The sequence below is a fragment of the Grus americana genome, chromosome 27 (genome assembly GCF_028858705.1).
Source record: "Grus americana isolate bGruAme1 chromosome 27, bGruAme1.mat, whole genome shotgun sequence".
NCBI lineage: Eukaryota > Metazoa > Chordata > Aves > Gruiformes > Gruidae > Grus > Grus americana.
The window spans coordinates 318,258-344,813 of NC_072878.1; the positions used below are offsets into that span (position 1 = coordinate 318,258).

Genomic DNA, 26,556 nt, shown 5'->3' on the forward strand with positions numbered 1-26,556 from the left:
AGAGTCTCCTCCAGCCCCTATAGACCCCCCCCTTGGCTCCCCCTCACCCTATAGGGGTCCACATCCTCCCCCCAGCCCCTATAGATCCCTCTGACCCTATAGGGTCTCCACGGCCCCTATAGCTCTGACACGGGGAGTCGCGTCCCCCCCCAGCCCCTATAGGGTCAGCATAATCCCTATAGCTCCCCCAGGCCCTATATGGTCCATATAGTCCCTGCAGCTTCCCCGAGCCTACTATAGGGTTTCCTCAGCCCCTATAGATCCCCCGTATTCTATAGGGTCCTCCCCCGTAACTCCCTCCATCCCCTATACATCCCCCAGACCCTATAGGTCCCCTTGACCCTATATTGCCCCCCCCAGCCCCTATCGCTCTCCATGACCCTATAGAGTCCCACCAGTTCCTATAGAGTCCCACCAGTTCCTATAGAGTCTCGCCTGTCCCTATAGCTCCCCTATAGGCTCCCCCTAGGCCTCTATAGTATCCCCATATTCTATAGGGCACCCCCCAATCCCTATGGCTCCCTCTGACCCTATGGAGAGCCTTGCTGTTCCTATAGGTCCCCTATACCCTATAGGGGGTTCCCCCATGCCTATAGCTCCCCTATACCCTATAGGGACCTCCCCCAGCCCCTATAGCTCCCCTATACCCCACAGGGCCCCCCTCAGCCTCTATATCACCCCTACAGCCTATGGAATAGCCCCCTCCTGCCCCTATAAATCCCCTGTGCCCTATAGGGGACTCCCCAGCCCCTATAGATCCCCTATATCCTATAGCTTCCCCCAGCCCTATAGCTCTCCTATAGAGACAGCACCCCCAGACCCTATAGCTCCCCTATACCCTATAGAACAGCCCCCCATGCCTATAGCTCCCCTATACCCTATAGGGACCACCCCAGGCCCTATAGCTCCCCTATAGCTCCCCTTCCCAGGCCCTATAGCTCCCCTATACCCTATAGAACAGCCCCCCATGCCTATAGCTCCCCTATACCCTATAGGGACCACCCCAGGCCCTATAGCTCCCCTTCCCAGGCCCTATAGCTCCCCTATACCCTATAGAACAGCCCCCCATGCCTATAGCTCCCCCATACCCTATAGGGACCACCCCAGGCCCTATAGCTACCCCATAGCTCCCCTATACCTCCTCTATACCCTATAGAACAGCCCCCCCATGCCTATAGCTCCCCTATACCCTATAGGGACCCCCCTATAGCTGCCCTATACCCTATAGCCCCCCCCCAGCTCCCCTATACCCTATAGAACTCCCCTATAGCTCCCCTATACCCTATAGAACAGCCCCCCATGCCTATAGCTCCCCTATACCCTATAGGGACCCCCCTATAGCTGCCCTATACCCTATAGCCCCCCCCCCCAGCTCCCCTATACCCTATAGAACTCCCCTATAGCTCCCCTATACCCTATAGAACAGCCCCCCATGCCTATAGCTCCCCTATACCCTATAGGGACCCCCCTATAGCTCCCCTATACCCTATAGCCCCCCCCACCTCCGCTATACCCTATGGAACTCCCCTATAGAACAGCCCCCCCCCAAGCCCTATAGCCCCAAATGAGGGTGCGCCCCCCCCCCCCCCAATCTATGGGTGCTCCCTAGGACGGTGCCCCCCCCCAATTTATGGGTGCTCCCTAAGAGGGTGCCCCCTCAAAATCTATGGGTGCCCCTCAAATGAGGGTGCCCCCCCAAATCTATGGGTGCTCCCTAGGACGGTGCCCCCCCCAAATTTATGGGTGCTAAGAGGGTGCCCCCCTTAAATCTATGGGTGCCCCCCTAAATCTATGGGTGCCCCCCTCAAATCACATGGGTGCCCCCCCAATCTACAGGTGCCCCCTAAAATAAGAGGGTGCCCCCCCAAATCCATAGCTGCCCCCCAAAACTGGGACACCCCCCCCATTTCCTACCACCCCCCTTAATAATAATTAATAATTATTATTAATAACAATAATAATAATAAAGCGCCGGGGGGTGGGGGAGGGGTGGGGTGGGGGAGGGGCCACGCGCCTTCTTTTTTGGGGGGGGGGGTGGGGGTGTCAAGAGCTGGCGGCCGTACTTTGGGGGACGCAGACCCCCAAAAGCGCCGAGTCCTCGTGGTCGGGGCGTCCCCGTAAATGGGGACCCCCGTAAGGGGGGTGGGGACCTTCTAGGGGGTGTCCTCCTCCTCCCCCTCCCCCTCCCGCTGATGACGTCGTTGACGTCGTCATAGGCGGCGGCGGCGTCATCATCATCATCATGCCGCCGCCGTTTCCCGTTACGCCCCCTCGAGTCCGGAATGTTGATTGGATAAAAGGGTGACAGTCCGGTTGATGACGTGGGGGGGGTGGGGGTGGGGGGGGAGGGGGGGGGGGGGGGGGGGGGGGGGGGGGTGGGGGTGGAGGTGGAGGTGGGGGAGGGGGTGGTGGACCCCCAAAATCCATCCGTTCGTTGGAAGGGAGGAGCCCGGGATTTGGGGGAACCGTCGTTTGGTGATGATGCGGCTGTTGTTGTTGATGATGCGGCTGTTGTTGATGATGCGGTTGCTGCTGCTGCTGGTGGTGGTGGTGGTGATGATGATGGTGAGGTGGGCGTGGAAAGACAGCAGAAGGTCCACCCCCTCCTCCTGGTAGAATCTGAGGGGGTTTTGGGGGTCCCAAAGGGGTGAAGGTGTCGTTGACGGTGGCCGGGACAACCGGGTCCCCCCAAGGTCGGGGTGGTTGCGTTGGGGGACCCTGGGAAGAGAAAGAGAAGGGTTAGAGCGGGTGGGGTGGGCGGGGAACCGCGCGTGTCCCCTCCCCACCCCCAAGGTGTCACGGGGAGGTGGAACGTGGTTATGGGGTCTCCAAGGTCCCCACGTCATGGGCACGGGGTCCTCAAGGTCCTCACCTCATGGGTGTGGTGTCCCCAAGATACCCATGTCATGGTGTCCCCAAGATCCCTATCTCACGGCTATGGGGTCCCCAACTTCATCATGGCTACGGTGTCCTCAAAGTCCCCACCTTATGGTCATGGTATCCCTAAGGTCTCCTCGTCATAGCCATGGTGTCCCCAAGATCCCTCTGTGATGGCTACGAGGTCCCCAACGTCTCCTTGTCATGGGGTCCCCAAGGTCTCCTTCTCATAGTCACAGTGTCCCCAAGATCCCCATGTCACAGCTATGGTGTCCCCAAGGTCTCCTCATCATGGGGTCCCCAAGGTCCCCATCTCAAGGCTATGGTGTCCCCAAGTTCCTCATGTCATGGCTATAGTGTCCTCAAGGTCCCCACCTTATGGGCATGGTGTCCCCAAGATCTCCTCATCATGGCTGTGGTGTCCCCAAGATCCCCATCTCATGGCTATGGTGTCCTTAAGTTCCTCATGTCATGGCTATGGTGTCCCCAAGGTCCCCACCTCATGGGCATGGGGTCCTCAAGGTCTTCTCATCATGATGTCCCCAAAGTCTCCTTGTCATGGGGTTCCCAAGGTCCCCACCTCATGGGCATAGTGTCCCCAAGGTCTCCACGGTGTCCCCAAGGTCTCCTTCTCATGGCCATGGTGTCCCAAAGATCCCCATGTCACGGCTATGGTGTCCCCAAGGTCCCTACCTCATGTTCATGGGGTCTCCAAGGTCTCCTCATTGTGGGGTGCCCACCTCATGGTCATGGTGCCCCCAAAGTACCCATGTCACATCTATGGTGTCCCCAAGGTCTCCTCGTTGTGGGATTCCCAAGGTCCCCACCTCGTGATCACGGTGTCCCCAAGGTTCCATGTCATGATCATGGTGTCCCCAAAGGTCTCCTTGTCATGGTGTCACCAACGTCTCCTCGTCATGGTGTCCCCAAGATCCCCACCCCATGGCTATGAGGTCCCCAAGGTCTCCTCGTCATGTCACCCACCCACTCGTGACCAGGAATGTCTCTAAGGTCCTCATCCCATGGCCAGTGCAACCTCATGGTCTCTGGTGTCCCCAAGGTCCATGTCACCCACCCACAGTGACCATGATGTCCCTAAGGTCCATGTCACCCTCCTGGTATCACTAGGGGGATGTTGAGGGTCACCAAGGTCCATGTCTCCCACCCGCTGTGACCAAGATGTCCTCAAGGTCCATGTCACCCACCCACCTCTGGCCAGGATATCCCCAAGGTCCCATCTCATGGCCAACGCAACCTCATGGTCTGTGGTGTCCCCAAGGTCCATGTCACCCTCCCAGTGTCACTACAGGCATGTGGAGGGTCCCCAAGGTCCATGTCTCCCGCCCACTGGGACCAGGATGTCCCCAAGGTCCATGTCTCCCACCTGCTGTGAGCGGGGTGTCCCCAAGGTCCATGTCACCCTCCCAGTGTCACTAGAGGGATCCTGAGGGTCCCCAAGCTCCAAGTCTCCCACCCGCTGTGACCAAGATGTCCTCGAGGTTCATGGTCACCCACCCACCCACCGTGGCCGGGGTGTCCTCAGGGGTGGGTGGGGCACCCATGGGTGCCACCGAGGGTACCTGTGGACTCTGCATCTCGTAGTCGGTGTGCGGGGGGGCGGCGCTGCCGTAGTAGCGGTTGCTGTAGCGGTAGCTGCGGTTGTCGTTGGAGGAACCACTGGAGCCACCTGCCAAGGACAACGGGGACATCAAGGTCGGTGGCTTGGGACCGGGAGGTCCCCAAGGGGATGAGGTGGCATGAGGAGATGTCACCTAGGAGGACACGGACCATGGAGGGATGGGGATGGGACAGGACTAGGTGTTCTGGTGGTAATGGGGAGCCACCACCCAAACAGGACATGGAGCTTGGTGGCACAGGGATGGAGACAGCAGAGGACCAGGAGCTCGTGGTGGCCTGAGGAGCCACCATCCAGTAGGACATGGAGCCTGGAGGGACACTGATGGATCTGGGACAGGACTGAACTCCGCGGTCACATTTTGGGGCACCGCAATAACCTGAGAAGATGTCACCTAGGAGGACATGGACACTGGAGGGACAGGGATGAGGATGGGACAGGACCAGGTGTTGTGGTGGTATGGGGAGCCACCACCCAACAGGACATGGAGCCCGGTGGGACACAGATGGGAGACGACCAGGAGCTTGTGGTGGCCCAAGGAGCTACCACCCATCAGGACACGGAGCCTGGAGGAACAATGATGGGGACACGACACGACCGAGCCCCATGGCCATGTTTTGGGGTGCCACAATGACCTGAGGAGATGAAACTACATAGGACATGGAAACCGGTAGGACAGGACCAGGAGCTTGTGGTGGCCCGAGGAGCCACCACCCATCAGGACATGGAGCTTGGAGGAACAATGATGGGGACACGACATGACCGAGCCCCATGGCCACGTTTTGGGGCGCCACAATGACCTGAGGAGATGAAACTACATAGGACATGGAAACCGGTAGGACAGGACCAGGAGCTTGTGGTGGCCCGAGGAGCCACCACCCATCAGGACATGGAGCTTGGAGGAACAATGATGGGGACACGACATGACCGAGCCCCATGGCCATGTTTTGGGGCACCACAATGACCTGAGGAGATGAAACTACATAGGACATGGAAACTGGTAGGACAAGACCAGGAGCTTGTGGTGGCCTGAGGTGCCACCACCCATCAGGACACAGAGCCTGGAGGGACAGTGACGGATCTGGGACAAGACTGAGCCCTATGGTCATGTTTTGGGGCACCACGATGACCTGGAGAAATGAAACCACATAGAACATGGAACCTGTTGGATGAGGATGGGACAGGACCGAGTGTTGTGGTGGCCTGGAGAGCCACCACCCATCAGGACATGGAGCCTGGAGGAACAATGACAGGGATGGGACAGGACCAAGTCTCGTGGTGGTCTGGAGAGCCACCACCTAACAGGACGTGGAGCATGGTGGGACAGGGATGGGAATGGGAGAGGACCAGGAGCTTGTGGTGGCCCAAGGAGCCACCACCCATCAAGACATGGATCCTGGAGGGACAATGACAGATCTGGGACAAGATTAAGCCCCGTCGTCCCATTTTGAGCCACCAAGATGACCCAGAACTCCAAAACCCATGGAGATCCATCCCCCAGAAGCTCAGAAATGATCTTGAGGTCTCTACCTGAACTGGAGATGGAACTGGTGGTGCTGGTGCTGTGACTGTGCTCCATGGCTGGACTGGTGGAGGTACTGTTGCTGGTGTTGGTACCTTCATCGTTGGTTTTTTTGAAGAAATTATGTTGAAGAGCGTAGAAAGGGGTGATACGACTCCGAGGTTCATAATCCAACATCCGTAAGACCAAGTCCTTGAACTTCAAGTAGTCGGAAGGCGCGTGACCTTGTTCTCCTGCCCGACGTCCACCCGGGCCACCGCTTTCCACCCCCAGCACCTCGTGGAGTCGTCGTGTCCCCGGCACCTTGTATTCCTACGAGGGGATGGAGGTGGGTGGTGGGTCTCAGGGTTGGGTGGTGGTTCTTGGAAAGGGGGGGGATTGAAAGGTTTGGGGGTCTTCTGGGGGTGATCTGAGGGGTTTGGGGGTCTTCTGGGGAGGATCTGATGGTTTGGGGGGGTCCTTGGGGGGAAACTGAGAGGTTTGGGGGGGGTCCCTGGGGGGATCTGAAGGGTTTGGGGGTCTCTTGAGGAGAAGAAAGGAGATTTAGGAGGTTCTTGGGGGGGACCTGAGAGGTTTGAGGGTCTCCTGAAGAGCAGAAAGGAGGTTTAGGGGGTCCCTGGGGAGGATCTGAGGGGCTTGGGGGTCCTTGGGAGGAAACTGAGGGGTTTGGGGGTCTTCTGGGAGAGAGCTGATGGGTTTGGGGGTCTTCTGGGGGAGATCTGATGGTTTGGGGGGGCCTTGGGGGGGAAACTGAAGGGTTTGGGGGGAGATCTGAGGGGTTTGGGGGGTCCCTGGGGGAAATCTGAGGGGTTTGGGGGGGATCTGAGGAGCAGAAAGGAGATTTTGGGGGTTCTTGGAGGGGGATCTGAAGGGTTTGGGGGTCTCCTGAGGAGCAGAAAGATTTTGGGGGTTCTTGAGGAGGGATCTGAGGGGTTTGGGGGTCTTTGGGAGGAAATTGTGGGGTTTGGGGGGTCTTCTGGGGGGGAATCTGATGGTTTGGGGGGAGATCTCAGGGGTTTTGGGGTCCCCAGGGGAGGGAAAGGAGGTTTGGGGGGTCCTTTGGGGGAGATCCAAGGGGTTTGGGGGTCCCCAAGGCAAAGGAACAAGGTTTGGGGGGGTTGGAGAAATCCAGGGGGTTTGGCAGGTCCCTTGGAGACTCTGAAGGGCGACTGCGCCATACTGGGAGGTCCTGATGGGCTACTGGGCCATACTGGGAGATCCTAAAGGGCTACTGGGCCGTACTGGGAGGCACTTCAGAGCCATTGGGACATCCTGGGAGCCCCCTAGGAGCAACGGAATGGATCCTGGGAGATCCCAAAGGGCTACTGGGCCATACTGGTCTATACTGGTCCATACCTTCTTGCTCTCCTTGTTCCTCTTGAGGGCCCACCCCCCTTCTGGCAGCTTCTCGAAGTATTTTCGGGCTTTGGGGGCCTGATCCAGCATGTGGGGGGGCGGCAGCCCCAGCACCTCCACGATCCGGTTCATCTGATCGGCCTGGGGACAGGGAGGGGACACATCACCGTCGGCCCCAAGGTCATTGTCATCTCCAAAGTCCACGGGGTCCCCAAGGTGACCTTGATCCCGTTGGGAACATCTCCAAGGTCCCCAAGGTGACTTTGACCCCGTTGGGGTCATCTTCAGGGTCCCCCAAGGCTACCTTGACCCTGTTGGGGACATCTCTGGGGTTCCCAAGGTGACCTTGATCCTGTCTGGATGTCCCCAGGGTCCTCAAAGTGACCTTCACCCCATTGGGAACATCTCCAGGGTCCTCAAAGCCACCTTCGTTCTGTCAGGGATGTCCCCAGACTCTTCAAGGTGACCTTGACTCTTGGTGACATCTCCAGAGACACCAAGGCCCCCTTGACCCCGTCAGTGATGTCCCTGAGGTCCCTGAGGCCACCTTGACTCCATTGCAGACATCTCCAAGATCCCCAAGGTGACTTTGAGCCTTTTAGTGATGTCTGCAAGGCCACCTTGCGTCTGTTGAGAACATCTCTAGGGTCCCCAAGGTGACCTTGACCCTGTTGAGGACATCTCCAGAGTCCCCAAAGCCACCTTGACCCTGGCGGGGACACATCCAGAGTCCCCAAAGCCACCTTGACCCTGTTGGGGATGTCCCTGAGGTCTCCAATGCCATCTCCACCCTTTCAGTGATGTCCCTGAGATCCCCAAGCTGACCTTGACCCCATTGAGGTCATCTCTGCAGCCCCCAAGGCCACCTTGACCACGTTGGGGACATCTCTGGGGTCCTCAAGGCCACCTTGACCCTGTCAGGGATGTCCCCAGGGTCCCCGAGGCCACCTTGACTCCACTGGGGACATCTCCAAGGTTCCCAAGGTGACTTTGAGCCCACTGGGGACATCTCCAAGGTCCCCCAAGGCCACCTTGACCCTGTTGGGGACATCTCTAGAGTCCCCAAAGCCATCTTGACCCTGTCAGGGATGTCCCTGAGGTCTCCAATGCCACCTTCGCCCTTTCAGTGATGTCCCTGAGATCCCTAAGGTGACCTTGACCCCATTGAGGTCATCTCTGCAGTCCCCAAGGCCACTTTGACCCCATTGGGGTCATCTCCGGGGTCCCCAAGGTGACCTTGACCCTGTTGGGGTCATCTCCGGGGTCCCTAAGGCCACCTTGGCCACGTTGGGGTCATCTCTGGGGTCCCCAAGGTGACCTTAACCCTGTCAGAGATGTCCCCAGGGTCCCCAAGGCCACCTTCACCCCGTTGGGGTCATCTCTGTGGTCCCCAAGGCCACCTTCACCCCGTTGGGGATGTCCCCGAGAGGCCCCTGGGTGCTCCCGCTGCCCACCCCGGTGAAGCCCCGCCCACTTCAAGCCACGGGGCCCCGCCCCCCACTCTTAGCCCCACCCCCATTCAGGCCCCACCCCTTCCCCGTAACACCCCGCCCCCTGCCTAAGCCCAACCCACCGCAGAGACGCAGCCAATGAGCGACCTCGCCAGGCCTGGCCCCGCCTCCCGTACCAAGCCCCGCCCCTCACCCCAGAGGCCCCTCCCCTCCTTCCAAGCCCCGCCCACCCATTTAGCACTGCTGAAGAGCAACTGGCCAGTCCCTCCACTAGGCCCCTCCCACTCCCCAAGCCCCGCCCCTTCATTCCTAAACCACACCAACAGACCACACCCCAGGCCCCGCCCCCTCCCCACCAAGCCACGCCCACCCCATTGCTGCCTATGTAGACTCACCACTGCACATTCCCAAGCCCCTCCCACTCCCTCCCCAAGCCCCGCCCCTTCATTCCTAAACCACGCCCCTTCATAACAGGCCACGCCCCCCATTGCCGCCTATGTACTCACCACTGCACATTCCCAAGCCGCTCCCACTCCTCCCCAAACCCCGCCCCTTCATTCCTAAACCACACCCCCTAACAGGCCCCGCCCCCTCCCCAGCAGGCCACGCCCACCCCATTGCCGCCTATGTAGACTCACCACTGCACATTCCCAAGCCCCTCCCACTCCCTCCCAAACCCCGCCCCTTCACTCCCAAACCACACCCCCTAACAGACCCCACCCCTCCCCAGGCCACACCCCTCCCCAGCAGGCCACGCCCACCCCATTGCCACCTATGTAGACTCACCATTGCACATTCCCAAGCCCCTCCCACTCCCTCCCCAAACCCCGCCCCTTCACTCCCAAACCCCGCCCCCTCCCCAGACCACGCCCCCTCACCACCGCCCATGCCCGCTCACCCCCCTCCCCTTTCCCGAGCCCCCACCCTCCTCCCCCAAGGCCACACCCCCTCGCCGCCAGGCCCCGCCTCCCCCGGCCCCGCCCACCTCGTTAGCGCCGCTGAAGAGGGGCTCTCCCGTGTGCATCTCCACCAGGATGCAGCCCAGGGACCACATGTCGATGGCCAGGTCGTAGGGGAGCCCCAGCAGCACCTCGGGGGAGCGGTAGAAGCGGCTCTGGATGTACTGGTAGATCTGAGCAAGGGGGCGGAGCTTCAGCCAGAGAGGACACGCCCACAGGGGGGCGGGGACACGTAGGGGAGGCGGGGCCACGCCACCCAGGGGAGGGGCTTTAAAGGGGTGGGAGAGCCCCTTTGGGAGATAAAGGGGTGGTGTGGCTTTAAAAAGGGGTGGGGGGATCGCTCAGGGGGTGGGGCTAGATCCAAGGGGCGGGGCTTAGCCCCTAGAGGCAAATGACATTAGGGTGGAGGGGCGGGGCTACAGGCAGGGGGTGTGGCCAGCTCACAGAGGGCGGGGCTTGGTACTCTAGCCTCACCAGGAAAGGGGCGGGGCTTTCCACCCTAGGGAGTGGAGCCAAGGCAAGGGGTGTGTCCTTGCAACCTATGGGTGGGGCTTACTACTACAGGGGGCGGGCTTAATCCTCAAGGGGGCGGAGCTTAGTGCCCCAAATGGGCCTGGACTCTGCATCCTGGGGGCGGGGCTTTCCAGCCCAGGAGGCGGAGCCAAAGGGGAGTGGGCGTGTCCTTGCAGATGGGGGTGGAGCTTATCCCTTCAAGGGGCGGGGCTTAGCACTCCATAGCCCCAAATGGGCCTAGGGCAGGATTTTGCATCCTGGGGGCAGGGCTTCCCACCCCAGGAGGCGGAGCCAAAGAGGTGTGTCCTTGCAGACAGGGGTGGGGCTTATTGCTACGGGGGCGGGGCTTAATCCTCAAGGGGCGGAGCTTAGTGCCCCAAAAGGGCCTGAACTCTGCATCCTGGGGGCGGGGCTTCCCACCCCAGGAGGTGGAGTCAAGGAAAGGGGTGTGTCCTTGTGGCCTGGGGGCGGGGCTTATTGCTGTGGGGGCGGGGCTTAACCCTCAAGGGGCGGAGCTTAGTGCCCCAAATGGGCCTGGACTCTGCATCCTGGGGGCGGGGCTTCCCAGCCTGGGAGGCGGAGCCAAAGGGGAGTGGGCATGTCCTTGCAGATGGGGGTGGAGCTTATCCCTTCAAGGGGCGGGGCTTAGCACTCCATAGCCCCAAATGGGCCTAGGGCAGGATTTTGCATCCTGGGGGCGGGGCTTCCCAGCCCGGGAGGCGGAGCCAAAGGGGAGTGGGCGTGTCCCCAGGCATCCCCCCCCTCCCCCCCCCTCCAACCTCACCCTCTGTCCGAGCTGACAAGAACTCCCAAAATCGACGATTTTAACGGCGGATCGTTTGGGGTTGCAGAGGAGGATGTTCTCGGGTTTGAGGTCGCAGTGGATGATGCTGAGCTCGGGGGTGGCGAGGAAGAGGAGGGCGGCGCAGAGCTGCTGAGCGAATTTCCGGGTGAGATTGAGCGAAACGCCCCGGAAATTGGTGTTGCGAAGGAGATCGTAGAGGTTGTAGGAGAGAAGCTCGAAAGCCAGGCAGAGGTGGTTGCGGAACATGAAGTGACGTTTGAGGTGAACTGCGAGGGGACCGGGGAAGGGGGGGGAAAAAAAAAACGAAACAAAACAAAAAAAACAACAAAACCGACGGTGGCGGGATAAAATCTGCCCTGTAACGCCACCGCCACCACCGCCCCCTGCCAAAAAAATCCCTCCCCCACCCCTACCCCACCCCCCGCCATAGACACCTACGCCCCAAAAAACTGACGTCAAACCCTCCCCGCTCCCCTCCCGCCCAGGCCGGGGTGCGGATATTGTGGGGTGACCCCCCCCACACCCCCCCAAAAAAAAAATGACCCTACCCCACTGACCGATATAATATTTCATCTCGGTGTGATGTTGGTTCATGAGTTGGAGGAGACGCAGCTCGATCTGCGCTTGGTTGAGAAAAGCTTTTTTGTTTTTGATGATTTTAATGGCCACCCACTCTTGGGCTTGGTGGTCGTAAGCCTTTACCACCTACGGGATGAAAAATAAAAAAAGGGGGGGGACAAAAAGGTGGTGGGGGACCCCAAAAAAGATGGAGGGGATCCTCCAAGATGCTGGGGGTGAGGTGGGGGCGGGGGGGGATGTCAAGAGGTGGTGGAGGTTGGCGGGGAGATGGAGGAGTTGGGGTGCGGCAGAGACACCGCAGTGATAATGTGGGGACCGCCCCCCCCCGCCGAAGGGATCTGGGGGACCCCAGGGGTGGCAGAGGAGACCCCAAGATGGTGGAGGGGACCCCAAGATGCTGAGAGAGGACCCCAAGGATGGAGCTGGAGGGAGATGGAGGAACTGGGGCACAGCGGGGACACCTCGGTGACAGCGTGGGGACCCCCCAAAAGGATCTGCGGGACCCCAGGGGTGGTGGGGGGGACCCCAAGATGCTGGAGGGGACCCCAGGGATGAAGCTGGAGGGAGATGGAGGAGTCGGGGTGCAGCAGGGACACCCTGGTGACAGCGTGGGGACCCCAGGGGTGACCACGGGGGATCCCCAAGAGCGGCAGGGGGACTGGGGACACTGGTGGGTCTCGAGGGGACCCCAGGGGTGGCAGGGGAGACCCCAAGATGCTGGAGGGGACCCCAGGGGTGGAGCTGGAGGGAGATGGAGGAACTGGGGCGCAGCAGGGACACCCCAGTGACAGCGTGGGGACCCCAGGGGTGACCACGGGGGACCCCCAAGAGCGGCAGGGGGACTGGGGACACTGGTGGGTCTCGAGGGGACCCCAGGGGTGGCAGGGGAGACCCCAAGATGCTGGAGGGGACCCCAGGGGTGGAGCTGGAGGGAGATGGAGGAACTGGGGCGCAGCGGGGACACCCCAGTGACAGCGTGGGGACCCCAGGGGTGACCTTGGGGGACCCCCAAAACAGGCAGAGCAGACCCCAGGGGAGTAGGAGGGACCTGGGGACACTGGTGGGTGTCAGGGGGACCCCAAGGGTGACAGAGGGACCCCAAGATGCTGGGGGGGACCCCAGGAATTAACCTGGAGGGAGATGGAGCAGTCAGGGCGCAGCGGGGACACCCTGGTGACAATGTGGGGACCCCCCAAAAGGACCTGCGGGACCCCAGGGGTGGCAGGGGGGACCCCAAGACGCTGTGGACAACCCCCAAGGGTGGCAGAGGGACCCCAGGGGTGGCAGAGGGACCCCAAGATGCTGAGAGAGGACCCCAAGGGTGAAGCTGGAGGGAGATGGAGAAGTCGGGGCGCAGCGGGGACACCCTGGTGACAGCGTGGGGACCCCCCGAAGGGATCTGGGGGACCCCCCAAAACTGGCAGGGGGGACCCCAGGGGAGTAGGAGGCACCTGGGGACATTGGTGGGTGTCAGGGGGACCCCAAGATGCTGGGGGGGACCCCAAGAATCAAGCTGGAGGGAGATGGAGCAGTCAGGGCGCAGCGGGGACACCCTGGTGACAATGTGGGGACCCCCCAAAAGGACCTGCAGGACCCCAGGGGTGGCAGGGGGGACCCCAAGACGCTGTGGACAACCCCCAAGGGTGGCAGAGGGACCCCAGGGGTGGCAGAGGGACCCCAAGATGCTGAGAGAGAACCCCAAGATGCTGAGAGAGGACCCCAGGGATGAAGCTGGAGGGAGATGGAGAAGTCGGGGCGCAGCGGGGACACCCCGGTGACAACGCGGGGACCCCTCCCCTCCCCGAGCGAACCCCCAACCTGGCCGAAGGAGCCTTTGCCGATGAGGGAATCGATCTCGTAACGGTCCAACCAACGCTCGCCGCTGCGCACGATGTAATCGTGGTTGTCGTCGTCGTAACCCTCGTTACACAAACGACGTTCCTTCTTGGTGCCGGCGTCTTCGGGGGGCCCCTGCTGCGCCCGACGCTTCTTCTTGGCGTAATAAACCTGGGTGGGGGGGAAAAATGGGGTGACATGGGGTGGGGGAGGTGGGATATGACCCATCCGGGGCACCCATGGGTGCCAAACGCTCATCTGTAAGGGATTGTAACTGTCTTGAGGCACCCATGGGTGACAAACGTTTCTATAAGGGGGATTTAACTCATCTGGGGCACCCATGGGTGTCACACGTGCCTCTATAGGAAGGTGTAACCCATCTGGGGCGCCCATGGGTGACAGACACTCATCTACAGGGGGGGTTTAACCCATCTGGGGCACCCACGGGTGACAGACACCCATCTACAAGGGGGATTTAACCCATCTGGGGCACCCATGGGTGACAGACACCCATCTACAAGGGGGATTTAACCCATCTGGGGCACCCATGGGTGACAGACACCCATCTACAAAGGGGATTTAACTTCTCCGGGGCACCCATGGGTGCCACACACACCTCTATAGGAAGGCGTAACCCATCTGGGGCACCCATGGGTGCCAGACACCCAGCTATAGGGGTTTATAACTGTCTTCAAACACCCACAGGTGACAAACACCCATTTATAAGAGCGTTATAACCCTCCTAGGGCACCCATGGGTGCCAGACATCCATCTGTACATGGAATTTAACCCATGTGGGGCACCCACGGGTGCCAGACATCCCTTTATAGGGGAGATTTAACTCATCGAGGGCACCCATGGGTGACAGACGCCCCTCTATATGGGAGATTTAACCCATCTGGGGCACCCATGGGTGACAGATGCTCCTCTATAGGGGGGTAAAACCCCTTGTGGGGCACCCATGGTTGACAGACACCCCTTTATAGAGGGGTAAAACCCCTTGTGCGGCACCCATGGGTGACAGACACCCCTCTATAGGGGGGTAAAACCCCTCTGGGGCACCCATGGGTGCCACGCACCCCTTTATAGGGGAGTATAACCCTCACGGAGCACCCATGGGTGACAGACACCCATTTATAAAACCTGTATAACCCTCCTGGGTCACCCACGGGTGTCAGAAATCCCCCTCCCCCCCACCCCAGGACTGATCCCCGCCTTTTCCTACCCCAGCACCCATGGGTGCCAGCCCCCATCCTGACCTCATTGATGTGTTTGTAGGTTTTGATGAGATCGACGGAGAGTTTACGTAGCGGGGCGCTTCCCGCGTCCCGAAAATTCCGAGGGATTCGGCGCTGCAGCAAGTTCAGCTCCGGCAGGATCTGGTGGGGGGGGGGTGGGGGGGTGTAGGCACCGGGTTTTGGGGGGGCGCAAAGAAATTTGGGGGTCCCCGGGTCAGCTTTAATCCCCCACCCACCCACCCGATATCACCCAGGAGGGTTGTGATAGGATTTTGGGGGGTCCCGGTGGGGGGACTGGGGTGAGCTGAGGGGATTTGGGGGGAGCCCTGGGGGGGTTTGGGGGGGCCCTAGACCACCCTTGACACCCAGGTCCCCCCTCCCCCCATTTCGGGGTCGCCCCTGGAAGTCCCAGAGGTGCCCAAAGAGTCCGAAGGGTCCTAATGCCCCCCCCTCCCCCCCACCCATTCAGTGGTCCTAGGGGTGCGTTCCCCCACCCGGGGGGGGTGTGTGTGTGGTTCTTGGGGTGTCCCCCCTCAATTTTGGGGGTACCTGGGGGGGCTCAGCCATGGGCTGGAGGCTGGCGAAGGGAGCATGGCCGGACTGGCCCGACATGGTGGGCTCAGAGCGGAACAAAAAGCCCGGCCAGGTCGGTCCCGGGCATCCTGCGGTGCTGCCGCCACCTGCGGGGGAAAAAACGGGGGTGGGTGGGGACCCCTAAATCTACCCTGAACCCCCCCCATGATCACCCGAGGGAGGGGGGGTGGAGTAATCAGTAGGGTTCAGAGTGAACGCGGGCAATAACTGGCCCCTTTAATTAAATGGAGCGAATGAAACCACAGTTCACCATCAGTAGGGACCAGAGTGAACGGGGTGGGGTGGGGTGGGTGCCCGGCTTTGCCACGCCCCTCCAGAGGCCACGCCCCGAGAGTGGAGGGAGAGGCTGCTCATGTCATCACCCGGCTGATCTTGCCATGGCAACAGACTTCCCATTGGCTACCCGCCATCCTCGGCAGCCAATAGCAAGCCGGTGGCTCTGGCATTGGGCGGGGCCATAAGGGGGGCGGGGCCTAAATCCCCCCCCCCCCCCGGCTTCCCCTGGGTCCTAAACACCCGCCCTGGGTCCTAAATCCCCCCCCCCCCCGACCCGGGGGGTATTAAGGGGCTGGAAGGACCCAGGTCAAACCAGTATGGACCAGTATGAACCAGTATGGGGGGGAGACACGGACTGGGAGGTAGCACTGCGGGTGGACGGGCTCCGTGCCTCAGTTTACCTGGGGAGGGGGGGTCACTGGGGGGAACTGGGGTGGGACTGGAGGGAACTGGGACGGGACTCGGGGGGAACTGGGAGGGATTGAAATGGGACTGGGGTTAACTGGGAGGGACTGGGGGGAACTGGGATGAATGGGGGGAAACTGGGTGGGACTGGAACATCCAACCAGTACTGGGGAGCCCAAACCAGTATGGGAGAAACATACCTGTACTGGGAGAACTGGGGGACCCACACTAGTACCGGGGGGTCCATACTGGTACCGGGGGGGGGGTCTATACTGGTCCCAGTACCGGTAACCGGGAGTCAGGGGGAACGGGTAACCGGCACCGGGATGAGGGTGGGGACCCACCGCGGCCGTGCCGGGCCCGGGGACAGGGGGAGGGAACCGAAGGCACCGTACTGGTCCCGGGGGGGGTGGGGGGGTGGCGAGATGCCCGTGAGGGACCAACCCCAGGGCGGGGGACACGACGACACCGGGCCGGTACCGGTAAAGGGGCCCAACGGAGGCTCCGCCCAGAGGAAAGAGGGGAAAGGGGGGGTGTGTCTCACCTTCGGCGGCGGAGCTGGAGGGGGCGGCGGGGGCCTGGAGCGGGGCCGGGGGGTGGCGGCGGCGGCTGCGCCCCGGGGATTTCCCAGTAATGCCCACGGAAAATGGCGGCCACAACAAACCGCCGCCGCCGCTTCGCTTCTGCGCATGCGCGGCCCCGCCCTCCCAACTTTAACCAATAAGCGACAGGTAAACCTTTCCGGTTTAGCCAATAGGCGCTCGGTGCTACACCCCCTCCCCCCCTCACGGTTTCTCATCCCGCCCCCCCTCCTCTGCGGTGCGGCGCATGCGCGCTGATCGTCCTCCGCCCTCAAAACGTCACCAACCCGCGCCGGGCCCCCCTCCCTCGCCCCGCCCAAAGGAAAACAGCGCCGCGCATGCGCACGACACGCATAGGCGGGCCCGCAGCTGTGACCACGCCCACTCACCCCGCTAAAGGGGCGTGGCCTCGCGGAGCCACGCCCCCTTCGGCACCGCCCTTTCCCGCCCCCCCCCCTCCGGGGGGTTAATTACCCTCCCAAAAGCTTAATTAACCCCCCCAGGCATTAATTAACCCCACCCCCCTGACCAAATCCACCCTGCTCCGGGCTAATTACTCCCCCAGGGGATTAATTACCCCTCAAATTGCCCCCCTCCCCCAGGATTAATTACCCCCTCCCCCGGATTAATTAGTCCTCCCGGGGTTAATTACACCCCGCCCAAGGTTAATTACCCCCAATTTGCCCCCCCAGCCACGAGCCGCCTTTTTCCCTTTATTTTAATAAAAGCCCATTTCTGCCCGCCCCCCCCCAAAAAGACCCCAAAACCGCCAGAATTTGCCCCAAAACCAAAGGGGGGTGGGGCAGCAGAAGCCCCACCCCCCCCCGAGGGGAGGAGGAGGATGAAGATGAGGAAGAGGCGTCACTTCTGCTTGGGGGGGGGCCTGGGGACACAAGGGGGAGGGGACACCTTGGTCATGTGACCTCCCCCAGGCCACACCCCCCCACATCTCCAGCATGGCTCAGGCCCCTCCCACTCCTCCCTTAACCCCTCCCACTCCCCTCCCTTAGCCCCTCCCACTGCCCTCCCTTAGCCCCTCCCACTCCCCTCCTAGCCCCTCCCAGTCCCTCCCACTCCCCCCTTAGCCCCTCCCCACCCCCACCTCCCCAGTCCCCCCCAGTCCCTCCCAGTCCCACCTGTAGACCCCCACCACCACGGCGTGGTCCCTCTCGTAGGGCTCCAGCGTCAGCTGCTCCTGCGGCTTCATCTGCTCCCCCGTCATCTTCTTCACCTCCCCCGCGAAGACGGCCTCTGCCGGCGCCGTCGAGTCAATGCAGTTCGCCTGGGGGGGCGGGGCCATGGAAGGGGGGCGGGGCCGCAAGGAGGGGGCGTGGCCGCAAGGAGGGGGCGTGGCCGCAAGGAGGGGGACCAGGGAGATAGAGGGGGCAGGGCCATGGAGAGAGGTGGGGCCACAGGGGGGGTGGAGCCAGGGAGGGGGCGTGGCCACAGGGAGGGGGCGTGGCCACGGGAGACCAGGGATATAGAGGGGGCGGGGCCATGGAGGGAGGTGGGGCCACAGAGGGGTGGAGTCAGGGATATGGGGCGGGGCCACAGGGAGGCGGAGCCACGATGGGGGTGTGGCCATAGAGGGGGCAGGGCCACAAAGGGGCAGGGCCACAAAGGGAGGGGTGGGGAAATTTGCCCCCAAATAAGGTAATGGGGGCAGGGAGGCCACGCCCCCAGGGGATTGGGGTGGCGTACTGGTCCTTACTGGTTCCCAGTATCCTCTTACTGGTTCCCAGTGCCCCATTATTGGTTCCCAGTACCCCCTTACTGGTCCTTACTGGTTCCCAGTGTCTTGTTACTGGTCCTTACTGGTTCCCAGTGCTCCATTACTGGTCCTTACTGGTTCCCAGTATCCCCTTACTAGTTCCCAATATTGCCTTACTGGTTCCCAGTTCCCGTTACTGGTCCTTACTGGTTCCCAGTAACTCCTTGCTGGCTCCCAATATCCCCTTACTGGTCCTTACTGGTTCCCAGTAACTCCTTGCTGGTTCCCAATATCCCCTTACTGGTCCTTACTGGTTCTCAGTTCCCATTACTGGTCCTTACTGGTTCCCAGTATCCCCTTACTGGTCCTCACTGGTTCCCAATGCTCCGTTACTGGTCCTTACTGGTTCCCAGTATCCCCTTACTGGTCCTCACTGGTTCCCAATGCTCCGTTACTGGTCCTTAGTGGTTCCCAGTATCCCCTTACTGGTCCTTACTGGTTCCCAGTGCTCCGTTCCCGGTCCTTACTCCTTCCCAGTATCCCCTTACTGGTCCTTACTGGTTCCCCGTGCCCCATTACTGGTCCTTACTGGTTCCCATTATCCCCTTACTGGCCCTTACTGGTTCCCCGTGCCCCGTTACTGGTCCTTACTGGTTCCCAGTATCCCCTTACTGGCCCTTACTGGTTCCCAGTATCCCCTTACTGGTGGTTACTGGTGTTAACTGGTGGTTACTGGCAGGGGGCTCGTTACCTTGATGGAGATGACGAAGTGGCCGCCGTTGCGCAGGAAGTTGTGGGCGTTGAGCGCCACGATGCGCGTCTGGTCCGGCTGCGCCACATCCGCGAAGATCACGTCCACCATGCCTGGAGGGACGGGGGGGGACCCCAAAATCAGGAGGACCCCAAAATCCTTCAGACAACCCCCAAAAACATCTCCTAGACCTTCAGGGACCCAAAAATCTTCTCCGGGACCCCCAAGAACCCCTCAAGAACCTCTTGCAGACACCTTGAGGTGCCTCCAGACCGTCTCCTGCACCTCCAAACCACCCTGAAGAACCCCAAAAACATCTCCTAGACCTTCAGGGACCCCCAAAAGACTTCAAAACTCACACTGGGTCCTCAAAAACCCCCCAAACACCTCAAGAATGCATTAAAGATACCTTGAGGTGCCTCCAGACCTTCTCCCACACCTCCACACCACCCTGAAGAACCCCAAAACCACCTCCTAGACCTTCAGGGACCCCAAAATCTTCTCCAGGACCCCCAAGAACCCCCCAAGAACCTCTTGCAGACACCTTGAGGTGCCTCCAGACCTTCTCCTGCACCTCCAAACCACCCTGAAGAACCCCATAAATATCTCCTAGACCTTCAAGGACCCCCAAAACATCTCCTAGACCTTTAGGGACCCTCAAAGTCTTCTCCAGGACCCCCAAAAGACTTCAAGACACACACCAGGTCGTCAGAACCCCCAATAACACCCCAAAACCCCATTGGAGATACCTCAAGGTACTCCAGGCCTTCTCCCACACCTCCAAACCACCCTGAAGAACCCCAAAAACATCTCCTGGACCTTCCAGGGACCCCAAAATTCTTCTCCAAGACCCCTCTACCAACCGTGGGACCCCGCCCCCCCAACTGACCAATGAGCATCCGGTACTTGTGGGGGTGGCGGGCGTCCTCGATGACAGGGATGACGTTGGTGCGTTTCTTGGCCACATTGATGAGGTCACGGCCCGAGCGGTGAGAAAACTCCACGGCATAAACCAACCCATCCTGGGGATGAGGACAAGGAGGTCACCCCACCGCCATGGGGACAGGAGTAGGGACCTCAAGGTGGAGAACACCTCCGAGGACATGAGGCCACCACCCTTGGGGACATCCCTGGGGTCCTCAAGATGGAGAACACCTCCACGGACATGGGGCCACCACCCCTGGGGACATCCCTGGGGTCCTCAAGGTGGAGGACACCTCCACGGACATGGGGCCACCACCCCTGCAACATCCTTGGTGTTCTCCACCCGTGGGGACATCTCTGGTGTCCTCAAGGTGGAAAACACCTCCGTGGACATGAGGCCACCACCCTTGGGGACATCCCTGGGGTCCCCAAGATGAAGGACACCTCCAAGGACATGGAGCCACCACCCGTGGGCATGTACCCAAATGATCTTAAAGATGTCCCCAAGTAGATGGAGAAACCATCTCCAGGCTATCCCAAGGGGTTGATGATCCCATCTCCACATCCCACCACCCCAGGACCTCACGGTGAAGCCCTTGAGGAGCTCACAGTGCCACCTCCACCTCTCCTTGTTTCATCACCCCACACCAATGTCCCCAAAGGACCTCAAGGATGTCCCCAAGTAGATGGAGATGCCACCTCCAAACTGTCCCCGAGAGATTGATGACCCCATCCTTGTGTCCCCTCACCCCAGAAACCCTGGTGACATCCCCAAGGAGCTCACAGGGCCACCACCTCCATGTCCTCCTGCCTCCAGACCCCATAAGATGTCCCCAAAGGACCTCAAGCATGTCCCCAAAGAGATGAAGATGCCACCTCCAGGCTATCCCAAGGGGTTGAAGATCCCATCTCTGTGTCCCACCACCCCAGGACCTTGTGGTGACATCCGCAAGGAGCACACAGGGCCACCTCTGTGTCCTCCTGCCTCCAGACCCCATGGGATGGCCCCAAAGCTTCTCAAGTGGATGGAGATGCCACCTCCGAGCGATCCCAAGAGGTTGACGACCCCATCCTTGCGTCCCACCACCCCAGGACCTCACGGTGATGTCCCCAAGGAGCCCATAGTGCAACCTCCACGTCCCCTCGTCCCGTCACCCCACGCCAACGTCCCCGAAGCTTCTCAAGTAGACGAAGATGCCACCTCCAAGCGATCCCAAGAGGTTGATGACCCCATCCTTGTGTCCCACCACCCCAGGACCTCACGGTGACGTCCCCATGGATCCGGTGGCCCTGTGTCCTTACCGGTCCCACGATGTCAGAGACGTGGGACACGGTTGTCCCCGAGGCGGCGCCAAGGTAAAGGACCTTCGTCCCCGGGCGGATGTGGATCTGGTCGATGCCACCCAGGATGGCGGCCGCCAGTTTGGAACGAAACGGGTTCCAGGCGCGATATTCCACCTTGGTGTCACCGTCCTGGGGACAAGGACAACCAGGGGACACATCACCCACCAGTTATGACACCCCATGGACACCTCTGCCCTCCCAGTACCACCAGTGCCACATCCCAGTGCTCCCAGTATGGAGCTTGAGAAGGTTTTGGTGATGGCCCCAACCTTGGTGTCACCGTCCTGGGGACAAGGACAACCAGGGGACACGTCACCCACCAGTTATGACACCCCATGGACACCTCCGCTCTCCCAGTACCACCAGTACCACCTCCCAGTGCTCCCAGTATGGAGCTTGAGAAGGTTTTGGTGGTCTACTACACCTCTCCCAGTTGTCCCAGCGCCCTCCCAGTTACCCCCAGTGCCCTCCCAGTTCCCCCCAGTCCCCTCCCACCCAACCAGTGCCTCCCAGTTACTCCCAGTACCTCCTAACCACCCCTGCTTCCCTCCCAGTGCCCTCCCAATTCCCCCCAGTCCCCTCCCAATTCCCCCCTAACCACCCCTGCTTCCCTCCCAGTTCCCTCCCAGTTCCCCCCAGCTGCCTCCCAGTGCCTCCTTACCCCCTCCCAATTGCCCCCAGTCCCCTCCCACTTCCCCCTAACCCCCTCCCAGTGCCTCCCAGTTCCCTCCCAGTTCCCCCAACCCCCTCCCAATTACCCATAGCTGCCTCCCAGTCCCTCCCAGTCCGTCCCAGTACCTCCACAGAGATCCTCTTCTCCCCGTAGACTGACTCCCCCGGGACCAGGTTGCGGGTGACCAGCGCGTCCTCCTTCCCCCGGCAGATGAACACCCCTGGGGGGGCAGCGTCAGGGACCCCCGACTGCCCCCCAAGTGCCCCCCGGGACCCCCAAATGCCCCCCAAGTACCCCATGGGACCTTCAAGTGCCCCCCAGGACCCCCAACTGCCCCCCGGGACCCCCAACTGCCCCCCAAGTGCCCCCTGGGACCCCCCAACTGCCCCCTGGGACACCCAAGTGCCCCATGGGACCTTCAAGTGCCCCCTGGGACCCCCAACTGTCCCCCAAGTACCCCTTGGGACCCCCAAGTGCCCCCCAAGTGCCCCCTGGGACCCCCAAGTGCCCCTCAGGACCCCCAAGTGCCCCCCAAGCTGTCCCACCAGACCCCTAAACTGCCCCATGGGACTCCTAAACTGCCCCCCAACCTGCCCCATGGCACCCCAAAGTACCCCCTAGGACCCCCAACCCTGCCCCATAGCCCCCCCCAACCCCTACTGACACCTAGCCCCGCCCCCAGCCCTGCCCCTGTTCCCTCCCCCACCCTACCCTTGCCCTATCCCCTCCCATGCCCCGCCCCCAGCCCCACGCCTTCAACCTCTATCCCCGCCCCCGCTCCCTCCACCGCCCTATCCCCACCCGTGCTCCACCCCAAGCCCCACCCCTGCCCCTCCACCGCCCTATCCCCTTCCGTGTTCTGTTAACCCCGCCCCATTCCCTCCCCAAGCCCCGCCCCTGCTCCCTCCACCACCCTATCCCCACCCATGCTCGGCCCCCTAGTCCCGCCCCTGCCCTATCCCCATACTCTGCCCTTATATCTCCAGCCCCGCCCCTGCTCCCTCCACTGCCCTATCCCCTTCCGTGTTCTGTGTTAGCCCCGCCCCTGCTCCCTCCACTGCCCTCTCCTCTTCCGTGTTCTGTGTTAGCCCCGCCCCATTCCCTCCCTGCACCTTCCTCCCCCAAATCCCGCCCCCGCTCCCTCCACCACCCTATCCCCTTCCGTGTTCCATGTTAGCCCCGCCCCCACTCCCTCCACCGCCCTATCCCCTCCCACATTCTGCAGAAGCCCCGCCCCTGTTCCCTCCCTGCACCTTCCTCCCCAAATCCCGCCCCTGCTCCCTCCACCACCCTATCCCCTTCCACGTTCCATGTTAGGCCCATCCCTGCTCCCTCCCCTGGCCTATCCCCACCCACTCTCTGCCCCATCCCCACCCACTCTCTGCCCCAAGCCCCGCCCCTGCTCCCTCCCCTGCCCTATCCCCACCCGCGCTCAGCCCCAAGCCCCGCCCCTGCTCCCTCCCCTGCCCTATCCCCACCCGGGCTCAGCCCCAAGCCCCGCCCCCGCTCCCTCCCCTGCCCTATCCCCACCCGCGCTCGGCCCCAAGCCCCGCCCCCCGGGTACCTTCGTGCCGATGCGGCTCCACCGTCACCTTTTTGCCGCCCTTGAAGCCGCCGCCCCGCCCCCCTCGGCCGCCCCGCCCCCCACGCGTGGGGCCACCCCGCCCCCGAGCGCCGAAACCGCCCCCGCGGGAGGGGCCCCCCCTGGGCGGGAACGGGGAGCCTGGGGGAGAGAGACTGGGGTTACTGGGGGGACTGGGAGGGGTTACTGGGAGGGGGTGACTGGGAGGGGGTGACTGGGAGGGGGTGACTGGGAGGAGGGAAGGGGGGACTGGGAAGGGGGACTGGGGTTACTGGGAGGAGGGAAGGGGGGACTGGGAAGGGAGACTGGGGTTACTGGGAGGGACTGGGAGGAGGGAAGGGGGGACTGGGAAGGGGGACTGGGGTTACTGGGAGGGACTGGGAGGAGGGAAGGGGGGACTGGGAGGAGGGAAGGGGGGACTGGGAAGGGGGACTGGGGTTACTGGGAGGGACTGGGAGGGGTTACTGGGAGGGACTGGGAGGAGGGAAGAGGGGACTGGGAGGGACTGGGAGGTTACTGGGAGGTTACTGGGAGGTTACTGGGAGGTTACTGGGAGGGGAAAGGGGGACTGGGAGGACTGGGGTTACTGGGAGGGACTGGGAGGGGTTACTGGGAGGGGTTACTGGGGGGAGTGGGAGGGACTGGGAGGGGGGACTGGGAGGGACTGGGAGGGGGGAAGGGGGAAAAGGGGGACTGGGAGGGGTTACTGGGAGGGACTGGGAAGGACTGGGAGGGGGAGAAAGGGGGACTGGGGTTACTGGGAGGGACTGGGAGGAGGGAAGGGGGGACTGGGATAGGGGGAAAGGGGTTACTGGGGGGACTGGGAGGGACTGGGAGAGGGGGAAGGGGATACTGGGGGGACTGGGAGGGGTTACTGGGGCGGGGAAAGGGGGATTACTGGGTGGACTGGGAGGGGGGAAAGGGGTTACTGGGAGGACTGGGAGGGACTGGTGGGTCACTGGAGGGGGGAACAAGGTTACTGGGAGGGACTGGGGAGTTACTGGGGGGTTACTGGGAGGGACTGGGAAAGGGGGGAGGGTTACTGGGGGGACAGGGGAGACTGGGAGGGGAAACTGGGCTTACTGGGGGGACTGGGAATGGTGGGGGGTGGACTCGGGGGGAACTGGAGGCTACTGGGGGGGACTGGGGAGGGGAAACTGGGCATACTGGGAGGGGAACTGGGCATACTGGGAGAACTGGGGAGGGACTGGGCATACTGGGAGGGACTGGGAGGGGAACTGGGGGGGACTGGGAGGGAAACCTGGGTGTAGCGGGGGGGGTGGGGGGAGAACTGGGCATATTGGGAAGCGGAAAGGGGATAACTGGGTATACTGGGAGGAGGGAAACGAGGGAAACTGGAAGGAACTGGGGCTCCCAGTTCAGCCGGGACCGGCCTTACTGGGAGCACTGGGAGGGGCCGCACTCACCTCGTCCCCCCCGGAATCCGCCGCGCCCCCCCCGGGGGGTGAAACCTGCTGGGAGCTGCCGTCAAACTGGGGCAACTGGGAGCACTGGGACAGACTGGGAGGACTGGGGGGGAGCTCCCAGCTCCCGCCCAGTAAAGGCCCACGGGCTCCCAGTATGCCCAGTTTGGCACAACCAGCCCGCCCACGTCCATCCCAGTTACCCCCAGTTCGTCCCGGTCCCCTCCCAGTCCCTCCCAGTTTAGCCCCAGACCCTCCCAGTCCATCCCAGTCCCTCCCAGTTTCCCTCCAGTTCCTCCCAGTTTAGCCCCAGACACCCTAACCCAATCCCAGTATATCCCAGTGCATCCCAGTTACCGCCAATCCCATCCCAGTTATCCCTAATCCCATCCCAGTCCCCCCAGTACATCCCAGCCCCATCCCAGTTACCCCCCCAGTCCATCCCAGTTCATTCCAATCCCATCCCAGTTACTCCCAGTCCCCCCCAATCCCATCCCAGTTACCCCAATCCCCCCCGAGTCCAATCCCAGTACATCCCAGTAACCCCCCCAGTACCTCCCAGTTACCCTCAATCCCCTCCCAGTCCCTCCCAGTTCCCCCCGAGTCCCTCCCAGTTCCCCCAATCTCCTCCCAGTCCCTCCCAGTTCCCCCCAAGTCCCTCCCAGTTCCCCCAATCTCCTCCCAGTCCATCCCAGTTCCTCCCAGTTCCCCCCAATCCCATCCCAGTTCCCCCCCAGTCCCCCCCAATCCCATCCCAGTTCCCCCCCAATCCCATCCCAGTTCCCCCCCAGTCCCTCCCAGTCCCATCCCAGTCCATCCCAATCCCATCCCAGTCCATCCCAATCCCTCCCAGTCCCCCCCAATCCCCTCCCAGTTCCATCCCAGTTACCCCCCAGTCCCTCCCAGTTACCCCCAATCTCCTCCCAGTTCCCCCCAAACCCATCCCAGTCCATCCCAGTCACCTCCCAGTTACCCCAATCCCATCCCAATCTATCCCAGTTAGCCCCAATTCCATCCCAGTATATCCCAGTCACCCTCCCAGTCCATCCCAGTTAGCCCCAATGCCCTCCCAGTCCATCCCAGTATATCCAAGTTCCCTCCAGTCCCTCCCAGTCCCACCCCAGTTAGCCCCAATTCCCTCCCAGTCCCTCCCAATCCCCTCCCAGCCCCCCCCAATCCTCTCCCAGTCCCTCCCAGTATATCCCAGTATATCCCAGTTCCCACCTGGCCTCATCCCTCCGCTGCACCACGCGGGGCCACACGCGCCGCTCTCTCACCCCCGGAACCGGAAACGCTCTTCCCATCGGGCCCACCCCTTTCCTGGCTTCCGCGCATGCGCTTACACCTACCCGACGTCAGCGTTTCCCGCCCCAGGCCGGGCGGAAGTATCCTCGAAGGGAGGGAACGGGAAGGGGCTCCCCCGGGTCCTAGCGCCCCCCCCGAAATTCCTGGGGGGGGAATTTGGGGACAGAAATGGGGGGTTTGGGGGTTCTGGAGGAGATTTTGGGGGTTCTGAGGG

At 61.9% G+C, this 26,556-nt stretch overlaps 2 protein-coding genes across 2 annotated transcripts; both read right to left on the bottom strand.

Moving 5' to 3' along the window:
• Positions 1-1,927: 1,927 nt before the first annotated feature.
• On the bottom strand, positions 1,928-16,783 carry DYRK1B (dual specificity tyrosine phosphorylation regulated kinase 1B). The gene is made up of 11 exons (XM_054805048.1): positions 16,592-16,783; positions 15,322-15,452; positions 14,794-14,913; positions 13,517-13,705; positions 11,677-11,824; positions 11,099-11,385; positions 9,828-9,974; positions 7,392-7,532; positions 6,044-6,347; positions 4,458-4,564; positions 1,928-2,718 (listed from the first exon to the last, which is right to left on the bottom strand). Exons 2-11 carry the CDS (start codon positions 15,382-15,384, stop codon positions 2,044-2,046), a joined length of 2,181 nt encoding a protein of 726 aa, XP_054661023.1. The 5' UTR covers positions 15,385-15,452; positions 16,592-16,783; the 3' UTR covers positions 1,928-2,043.
• A 598-nt stretch (positions 16,784-17,381) lies between these two features.
• On the bottom strand, positions 17,382-26,334 carry FBL (fibrillarin). Its single transcript, XM_054804992.1, has 9 exons — positions 26,262-26,334; positions 25,041-25,085; positions 23,596-23,754; positions 22,157-22,251; positions 21,317-21,487; positions 19,980-20,112; positions 19,091-19,203; positions 17,765-17,910; positions 17,382-17,511 (listed from the first exon to the last, which is right to left on the bottom strand). The coding sequence occupies exons 1-9, from the start codon at positions 26,269-26,271 to the stop codon at positions 17,490-17,492; spliced, it is 894 nt and encodes a 297-aa protein (XP_054660967.1). The 5' UTR covers positions 26,272-26,334; the 3' UTR covers positions 17,382-17,489.
• Between the last annotated feature and the right edge of the window lie 222 nt (positions 26,335-26,556).

Coding starts and splice junctions, on each gene's coding strand:
- DYRK1B (XM_054805048.1), bottom strand. CDS start 15,384: ATGTCGGGCCAGTCCGGCCATGCTCCCTTCGCCAGCCTCCAGCCCATG. Junction 6,348..7,391: donor GGAACAAGGAGAGCAAGAAG/GTATGGACCAGT, acceptor ATCCCCTCGTAG/GAATACAAGGTGCCGGGGAC. Junction 2,719..4,457: donor ACGAGATGCAGAGTCCACAG/GTACCCTCGGTG, acceptor TTCTCTTCCCAG/GGTCCCCCAACGCAACCACC.
- FBL (XM_054804992.1), bottom strand. Junction 23,755..25,040: donor CGGATTCCGGGGGGGACGAG/GTGAGTGCGGCC, acceptor TCTCTCCCCCAG/GCTCCCCGTTCCCGCCCAGG. Junction 17,512..17,764: donor GTGGTGGTGGGGGTCTACAG/GTGGGACTGGGA, acceptor TTGTGTCCCCAG/GCCCCCCCCCAAGCAGAAGT.